This window comes from Anolis sagrei, chromosome 8 (genome assembly GCF_037176765.1).
Source record: "Anolis sagrei isolate rAnoSag1 chromosome 8, rAnoSag1.mat, whole genome shotgun sequence".
NCBI lineage: Eukaryota > Metazoa > Chordata > Lepidosauria > Squamata > Dactyloidae > Anolis > Anolis sagrei.
In genome coordinates, this window is record NC_090028.1 from 28,294,363 (window position 1) to 28,304,092 (window position 9,730).

General features: G+C 45.0%; 1 protein-coding gene across 1 annotated transcript in view; it reads left to right on the plus strand.

The window, feature by feature from the left end:
* LOC132783301 (mitochondrial inner membrane m-AAA protease component AFG3L1-like) overlaps window positions 1-8,771 on the plus strand; it is a 28,272-nt gene extending 19,501 nt beyond the window's left edge. Inside the window, exons 13-16 of the mRNA XM_060788435.2 lie at window positions 446-561; window positions 1,483-1,683; window positions 2,634-2,828; window positions 5,761-8,771. Of these exons, the coding sequence (XP_060644418.2) occupies window positions 446-561; window positions 1,483-1,683; window positions 2,634-2,828; window positions 5,761-6,000 (752 nt within the window). The 3' untranslated portion in view covers window positions 6,001-8,771. The remainder of the gene's footprint in view (window positions 1-445; window positions 562-1,482; window positions 1,684-2,633; window positions 2,829-5,760) is intronic.
* The last annotated feature ends 959 nt before the right edge of the window (window positions 8,772-9,730 follow it).

Sequence of the window (9,730 nt, forward strand, 5' to 3'; positions counted from 1 at the left end):
GACCCATTGTTTTCCTCATGGATCTTCTATTAAATGTCCTCTTCTTCTTTTTGGTAGCTTTAATGGTCACTTTCATGTCCTTCCCAGAAGACTTTGGGTCTAGGCAAACAGGATATTGACCTCAATAGAACTTGGGTCTTTTCCCTGGTCTGCCATACTCTTCCATAAAAGATCATGCAGCAGAATGAGGCAGGACACAAAGTTCCCTATCCTCCCTTTCCTTCCAAACGTCAGTCTACATCCCAAGATGTTTGCTGCCTTACTATTGGAGAGCAGGAACAGGAGGGCCAAGGTGCAATGATCCCAAACTCTGCTGAAATGAATGGGCCTTGCAGTAAGGAAATAGGGCAGTTTGTACATGTTTTGCAGTGGTTCTGCGGTGGATAAGGAAGACTCCCTTCCTCTCAGCTTTGCGCTGACTCCTTTCTGCCTTTTATCTCTTCAGGGCTTGAGAAGAAAACTCAGATCCTGCAGCCGAAGGAGAAGGCAGTGGTGGCATACCACGAGGCGGGACATGCCGTGGTTGGGTGGTTCTTGGAGCACGCAGACCCCTTGCTCAAGGTGCGTTTCCACCCCCCTTTCCCCAGAGATAACAACAACTGGCTAGTCATTATATACAATCATAGAGTTGGAAGAGACCACATGGGCCATCTAGTCCAATTGCCTGCCATGCAGGAAAAGCACATTCAATTCTGGGACTCATACTCAGCAGAGTGATTTCTCAACGCTTTGTCCAATTCCTGCACCCTTGGGTGCTTCTGCTAATCCCAAGAATTACATTATGCAGGATTGGCACACCTCTGAATACCTTTTTATGGTACTACATGTAAAAGATCCTCCCATAAATGTACAACAGAGTAACTTATTAGCAGCAGCATGACCCAGCACCAGTAGCACAAAGTGATAAAAAGAACAGAAACACACAGACCAATGTTATCTCTTCCATAGGAAGCTCTTCTTTGTAATAAAATAATATAGTTGCACTGGTTACAATAAAAAGGTTTCCACGACACAAATAAAGTCCTTTATACTTCCTTCTTTGCTTCCACGTTGGGCTTCTTTCTTATGCAGATAAAAACTTCGCTCTCACAGAGCCTCCTCTCAGACCGAAGTTACAAAGGAGCTTCGAACAGTAGCTTTTTACACACAGCAGCCTTTATATTTCAGGATGACGCTAGCTTTGGCCCACTAACTCCAACAGGTTTCGGCTTACTCATTTTCCTCAGGACGACACTAGCTTGGTCCACTGACTCTAACAGGCTTTGGCCTACTCGCTCTCGTCAGGATGACACCAGCTTTGGCCCACTGACTCCAACACGCTTCGGCCTACTCATTCTCCTCAGGACAACACTAGCTTGGCCCACTGACTCTAACAGGCTTCAACATACTCACTCTTTCAGTGCTAGACTCACATTTTTGTAATCAAAAATACCTAGTTAATTTTTAATATTTCTATTCACCTGGGCTTCCTGTTCCCAACAGGTGTCTATCATCCCCCGAGGGAGGGGCCTGGGCTATGCGCAATACCTGCCTCGGGAGCAATTCCTCTACACCCGGGAGCAACTCTTCGACCGGATGTGCATGATGCTGGGAGGCCGCGTGGCTGAGCAGCTCTTCTTTGGGCGGATCACTACCGGGGCCCAGGACGACCTTCGGAAGGTGACCCAGAGTGCCTACGCCCAGGTAAAGGGCAGGAAGGAAGACTCACCTGCTACCCATACAGGGGGAGAAAGGCACAGCTGGGCACAGGATGCAGGGAGGACATACGAGAGACACAGAGCATAGAATCCTAGAGTTGGGAGAGGCCCCAAGGGCCGTCTGGTCCAATCCCTTCCTGACAGGCAGGAAGACACAATCAAAGCCCTCCCAACAGATGGCCATTCTCTGCCTCTTTTCCTGCCCTAAGGATTCTTCCTTCTCTGTCATTCTAAAGATGCCAGTGGTATTTCAAAGGAGGAAGATTGCTGGGTAATAGATATGGCAAAGAAAGGCAGGACAGAGTAATAGAGTTAGAAGGAGCTCCCAAAGCCCATCCAGTCTGACCCCGCTTTGTGATTCAGTAAAACACAATCAAAGCACTCCTGGCAGATTGCCATCTGGCCTCAAAGATCTCTAGAGATGGGGACTCCATCCCAGTCTCAGCACTTTGAAGGAATCCCCAAGGCCATCCATTCTGCCAGGCAGGAAGACACAATCATCCATCTCTTCTTCCTCCATCTCCTCTTCCTCCCCTTCTCCTCCTCCTCCTCCATCTCCTCTTCCTCCCCCTTCTCCTCTTCATCTCTTCTTCCCCCATATCTTCCTCCTCTTCCTCCTTCTCTTCCTTCTCCTCATCCTCCTGCATCTCCTCTTCCTCCATCTCTTCTTCCTCCATTTCCTTTTCCTCCTCTTCCCCCCTTCTCCTCCTCTTCCTTCATCTCTTCTTCCTCCATCTCATCTTTGTCCTCCTTCTCCTCCTCTTCTGCCTCCATCCCCTCTTCCCTTCTCCTCTTCCTCTTTCTCCATCTCTTCTTCCACCATCTCCTCTTCCTCCCCTTCTCTTCCTCCTCTCCCTTCTCTTCCTCCATCTCCTCTCCCTCCCCCCTTCTCCTCCTCTTCCTGCATCTCTTCTTCTTCCTCCTCCTCCTCCTTAGGTGGTGCAGTTTGGCATGAGTGAGAGACTGGGGCAGGTCTCCTTCGACCCCCCGCATCAAGGCGACCTGACTCCCGAGAAGCCGTACAGTGAAGCCACAGCAGAGCTGATCGATGAGGAAGTCCGCTCTTTGATCACAGCAGCCTATGAAAAGACCCAGGCCCTCCTGACACGATGCAGGGACCAGGTGGAAAAGGTATGAGCGTGAAAATTTCCATTGGACATGGCCCAGATTTCAAACATAGGCACCATCGGTCAGTGTTGCCAGCTGGTTGTCTTCCCTATTCCAAAAGGGAGAAAATGGGACAATAAGAGTGCCTGTAAGCAATGAAGGGCACAGAACTACACCCTTGACAGCTTAAATATAACTGTCTATCCTGGGAGCTGTCCTTTCTCTCTCTCTCCAAATTGGATTTCCTTTCTAAATGGGCGATAGTTACATGAAGGTGCTTTGTCCCACATTTTCTATCCCTGGAGCTCCACGGCAGTCCACATTTATTCTTCCCTTGATTTACATTCTGCCCATTGAGCAACTATGTATTGTCGAAGGCTTTCATGGCCAGAATCCTTGGTTTATTGTGAGTTTTCCAGGCTGTCTGGCCATGTTCCAGAAGCATTCTCTCCTGACATTTCTCCTGCATCTACGGCAGGCATCCTCAGAGGTTATGAGGTCTGTTGAAAACTAGGAGAATGTGGTTTATATATCTGTGGTATGATGTCCAGGGTGGGAGAAAGAACTCTTGTCTGCTTGAGTTAGGTGTGAATGTTTCAATTGGCCACCTTGATTAGCATTTAATTGCCTAGAAGTTTCAAGGTCTGGCTTCTTACTGCCTGGGGAATCCTTTGTTGGGAGGTGATTAGCTGGCCCTGATTGTTTCTTGTCTGTAATTCCCCTGTTTCTGAGAGCTGCTCTTTATTTACTTTCCAGACTTTAAAAAACTCTAAAATATTGGTAGCCAGATTTTGTTCATTTTCATGGTTTTCTCCTTTCTATTGAAATTGTCCACATGCTTCTTGTGGATTTCAATTGCTTTTTTGTGTAGTCTAAATGTCCATATTCATGTAGATAAACATAATAGTCCAATCTGTCTGATTATTTAAAGAGTCACTTGTAGATGTTTCGAAAGACTATTTGTATCATCCAAGGTTGTGTAAGAGAAGACTTCTACACATGTTCTTCGGAGAACGTAATATATGTAATTAAATGTCCCTGCAACTTACTGGACATTGGTACGACCACCAGTCCTCTGAGAAGTAGAATGTAGGAACACAGTTCTCGGATTAAAAATGGAAATACTGACTCCTTCTTATGTATGCACTTTAGGGAAAAGGCACATTCAAGCTATAGTTTCAAGTTTTGCGCTTTGGGAAAACTACACACCAGACCTCATTTAGATATGAAGAAACTACTTCTCCAAAGGGAAGCTTTCTGGACTTTTAAATTTCAAACCCTGTTCCCTCAGGGCCTTAAAGACAAGCTTGATTTCACTTGTTATCTGTAACATGTATTTAAGGTCTACTAAGATTAAGAGCATTTGCTCGCAACAGAATCTCTTGCAGCAGAGCCTGTGATTACTTAATGAAATGTAAGTCATGTGAATATTACTAGGGCTGGGCAACCACGGAAAAATTTGTTTCTAAACTCGATTCGTTTTTAGGGGGTTTTTGCGTTTCGTTTTTTAAAAGAATTCCGAAATTTTTCTTTAAAAAAGTTCGATATTTACGAAATTTCGGAAATTACGAAACAATTTCGAAACAATAACGCATCGATTCGTTAATGGCGGACGCGATTGCGCAATACGCTAAAAAACCCTCCAAATGGGACAGGGGGAACTTCTGAAGTTTCCCTCTCCCTCTGTTGTTGACTGTTGGTGTGATAATTTATTTTTTTATCACTGATAAAACAAACAACAACTATAAAACTTGCACCAGACATACGGAAATAATAACGAAATAATAACGAAACAATTACGAAATAAATTTTAAAAATTCGTTTCGATTTTTAGTTGCTCCTGAATGGTTCAATATCGCATCGTTATAAAAAAAAATAACGAATTAATAACCAATTACGAAATTAACGAACGAAACCGCCCAGCCCTAAATATTACTTCGACTATCTTGTATTAGTTATGTATTGGTTTAATGTTAACATAACAATAGGGGTGCTATAGCATATCTGTTTTATCTATATTGTTGTTCTTTTCATACATGTAATTGTAGTACCAGAGACTTGTCTCCTGTTGATATATTAAGAAGAATTCATTACCTGAAGAAGGGGTTATCTTCACCAACTCCGAAACAAGGAACTACACCCGGGATACCTTGTTGTAACCTGGTCACCGTGTAGAATTTTTCTCTGACACAACCTTGGATGCTACAAATAGTCCTTCAAAACATCTACAAGTGTCTCTTTAAATCAGGGGTCCTCAAACTTCTTAAACAGAGGGCCAGGTCACAGACCCTCAAACTGTTGGAGGCCTGGATTATAATTTGAAAAAAATTATGAATTAATTCCTATGCACTTGGCACATATCTTATTTGTAGTGCAAAAACACTTTAAAACAATACAATAATTAAAATGAAGAACAATTTTAACAAATATAAACTTATTAATATTTCAATGGGAAGTGTGGGCCTGCTTTTGGCTGATGAGATTGTTTTGTTGTTGTTGTTGTTATTGTGTGCTTTCAAGTCATTTCAGACTTAGGTTGACCCTGAGCAAGGGCTGGGTAAATGACCTTGGAGGGCCATATTCGGCCCCCGGACCTTAGTTTGAGGACCCCTGCTTTAAATCATCAGACAGATTGGTCTATTATGTTTATCTACATGAATATAGACATTTATCCATGACAAAGAGAAGCTGTTCCTCTATATTGCGTATATAAGTAATAAACCTGTCATATGACACTATATTTGAAGTTTCAACAACAATAATATAATACTTTGTGTATCTTAGCAATAGATATCTGTGTTTCTTATATATTCTCTGTGTAGTCTGATATGGTGGTTGTTAGAGTGGTCTACCAGTATTAGGTGAAATGTCAGGAGAGAATGCTTCTGGAACATGGCCATACCGCCCAGAAAACTCACAGCAACCTATTGAGCGACTGTTTTCTTCTTCCTGGCAGGTCGGGAAGCGTCTCCTGGAGAAGGAGGTGCTGGAGAAAGCCGACATGGTGGAGCTGCTGGGTCCAAGGCCCTTTGCGGAGAAGTCCACCTACGAAGAGTTTGTGGAGGGAACCGGGAGCCTAGAGGAAGACACCTCCCTCCCCGAAGGATTGAAGGATTGGAACGACCAGCGGAAGGAGGAAGAGGAGGAGGAGCAAGAGGAGGGCCAAGGACAGAGGAGCCAGGAGAAGGCCTCGTAGAGCCAAAAAGGTCCTATTGTTGGTATGGAGCATTGGAGCCTGTCTTCTCCAAGCCTTGACCTCAGGTACAAAGGATGCCTTGATGGGTTGATCAGAAGTTGGCCCAAAACACTTCCTCCTTTGCTGTCGGATTTCTCTTGAATTGAGCAACGACTTGAAGGCCTTTTTCTGCAAATATGCAAATATGGTGATGGAAGTGGAAAAGCAGGTGCCTCTCCCTGCAGCAGACTGGTTTACTCATTACTTAGTGTACTCAGGGGGAAGAAGCACAGCCAATGGCATGCTCTTCTATGACACTGTTCCTCCTCCTCTGGGACTTTGGGTTCCCTATGGACTCAGTGCCTTCGCTGTAGGTACTTTTCTGCCCATCAGCCTCAACCTACACTCAAAAGTATACAAGTGATGGGCCCTTTGAAGCCAAACCAGGGAGTGGACACACCTTATGGGATCTCTTCTGTGGTGATGCTGCTGAATATTTCTTTTTGCAGGAACATGCAAGGGATGAGCACAGGTAGGGAGGGGGCCATCACTGGTGCTATTTCAATGGGTGCTACTTGACATGATGTGGCCCAGCGGGTTCTAGCAGCAGCTGCTCTTAGCATGACAATCACACAATGCTCATAGACGTAGAATAATAGGCCCACAGAAGTGGAAGAGAGACCACAAGGGCATTACCTCAAAGATGCAGAATTAGGAAACACAAAAAGTACAGAGGGACCCCAGGGACCATCTAGTCCAGTGTTTCTCAACCTTCCTAATGCTGCAACCCCCTAATACAATTCCTCATGTTGTGGTGACTCCCAACCATGAAATTATTTTAGTTGCTACTTCATAACTCTAATCTTGCTACTGTTATGAATCGTAATGTAAATATCTGATATGCAGGATGGATTTTAATTCACTGGACCAAACTTGGCATGAATACTCAATATGCCCAAATGTGAACACTGGTGGAGTTTGGGGAAAATAGACCTTGACATTTGGGAGTTGTAGTTCCTGGGATTTATGGTTCGCCTCCAATCAAAGAGCATTCTGAACTCCACCAACAATGGAATTGAACCATACTCGGCACACAAAACTCCCATGACCATCAGAAAATACTGGAAGGGTTTGGTGGGCCTTGACCTTGAGTTTTGGAGTTGTAGTTCATCTACATCAAGAGAGCACCGTGGACTGAAACAATGATGGATCTGAAAATTGAGCAAGCTTGTTAGAGCTTCTGGGAGTTGGAGGCCCAAACAGCTGGAGGGCCACAATTAGAGGGCTCCTGGTGTAAGCTCTCAAATCTTCGTTCCCCAGAACGAAATCTATGCTGCTCCCTTCGCCGTTTCTTGTCTCCTAGACCTTTTTGGCCACCTACCTCTTCCTGACTTGGATTGTGGCCATTTGGAGGGGCCTGGCCTGCCAGAAGTCCAGCTCGCTTCCATACCAGTGATTCGGCAGAAAAAAAGTGTAGTGACTCAGCAGAACTCTGTCAGCCTTTGGAAAGGCATTGCCTGCTGCATTCATAGAACCATAGAAACATAGAATAATAGAGTTGGAAGGGACCACATGGAACACTTAATCCAACCTCCTGCCATTCAGGGATCTAAAGGGGGGATCCTGGCTACCTTTTATTCCTTTCCAGGAACCTACATTTCCCCATTCTCTGAAAGTTCTAGTCCGCAGTACTTGAGGAAAAGAGACCAAGTCCAATCTTGTGCATGTGCCTTCACGTCACTCATGAACATACAGATTTCACAGGCTTTTCTTAGGCAAGGAATACCCAGATATAGCTTTTCCAGTTCCTTCCTCTGAAATAAGAACTTAAAGCACCTGGGATTGGTTGATGAGCCTCATCCAAGTACAAACCAGGGCTGGACCTGCTTAACTTGCAAGACCAGAAGGAATCTGGTACCTTTAGGGTATTTAGGCAGCTCTTTTAGAGCAGTGTTTCTCAACCTTCCTATTGCTGTGACCCCTTAATACAGTTCCTCATGTTGTGGTGACCCCCAACCATAAAATTATGTTCATTGCTACTTCATAACTCTAATTTTGCTACTGTTAAGAATCATAATGTAAATATTTGATATGCAGGATGTATTTTCATTCACTGGACCAAATTTGGCACAAATACCCAATACGTCCAAATTTGAATACTGGTATGTGTGTCGGGAGGAGGGGGGAATTGATTTTGTCATTTGGGAGTTGTAGTTGCTGGGATTTATAGTTCACCTACAATCAAAAAGCATTCTGAACACCATCAATGATGGAATTGAACCAACCTTGGCACACAGAACTCCCATGACCAACAGAAAATACTGGAAGGTTTGGTGGGCATTTACCTTGAGTTTTGAAGTTGTAGTTCACCTACATCCAGAGATCTGGACCAAACTCAATATGCCCAAATATGAATACTGGTGGAGTTTGGGGAAAAATAGGCAATCAGTGAGCATTCTGAACCTCACCAACGATAGAATTGGTCCAAACTTCCCACACAGAACCCCATGACCAACAGAAAACAGTTTCCCCGATGGTCTTTGGCGACCCCTCTGACACCCCCTTGTGACCCACCCAGGGGTCCCAACCCCCAGGTTGAAAAACATTGTTTTAGCGGAATCTATTGCCAACACATTGCCCTGTTTTTCTATGTCTCTCACACAGGGCTTCCTCCCCCTTTTCATTATTTGCACACTTTCTTCAAATTTAGTCCTGTGTAAATATTGTGTCAGTCGCATTCAGGCATTCTTTCCTCCCCAAAAAGTAAAGTCTACCATTTGCAAAAGGAAGAACTCTCTCCCTCTCTCTTATTTTTATGCAGATTGGTATAAAAGGTGATGTTGTTGTCTCGTGGAGAATATGGAACAAATCTTTACATTTTCAGTGTTACAACAGGAGGTGAAGATGCCAACTTTATCTGTAAGATACTAATTGGGGGGATGCATCACTATCTATTTTTGGGTTGAGCAGTGTCATGAGCAACTTGAGAAACTGCAAGTCGCTTCTGGTGTAATAGAATTGGCTGCCTGCAAGGACGTTGCCCAGGAGACGCTTGGATGTTTGATGTTTTACCATCCTTGTGGGAGGCTTCTCTCATGTCCCTGCATGAGAAGCTGGAGCTGACAGAGGGAGCTCAACCCGCTCTCCCTGGATTTGAAGGGGTTTCTGGCACTTTGTTTCTAAAGTCTTTCCAAAAATTTGGTGGTCAAAATTTTGGAACTAATGAAACTTACGAATCTTCGTAAGTACTTCGTTAATGGTGGTCGCGCATGCGCAATAGGGAAAACATCACTGTCAGTGGGGAAATTTGAGGGACTTCTATCTCCCTCATTTTTTGAGCCATCCTGGTAGAGGCAGCCAGGCTTCTGCAGCTGCCGCCGCCGTTGTCACCCTTCTCGCTCACTCACTCCCCGCCCCCTCACTACTCACCGGGTCGAGTCCTGGTTCTGCCACCAAGACCCGGCCTGGTGAGTAGCGAGTGAGTGAGGGAGGAAAGGCGGCAAAGGCAGAAGCAGCGGCAGAAGCAGGAGCCTGGCCACCTCTTCACGTCACTTCACGCTGCTTCTGCCTTTGCGGCCTTCCCTTGCTCGCTCACCCGTCCTCCCTTACTTGCTCGCTACTCACCGCAGAACCTGGACTTGGCCCGGTGAGTAGCAAGGAAGGAAAAACGCAAAACAGCGAGTCCACGAAAAGTGAACTGTGAAGTAGCGAGGGAACACTCTACTAATCTTTCTACTACCATTTGGCCTCC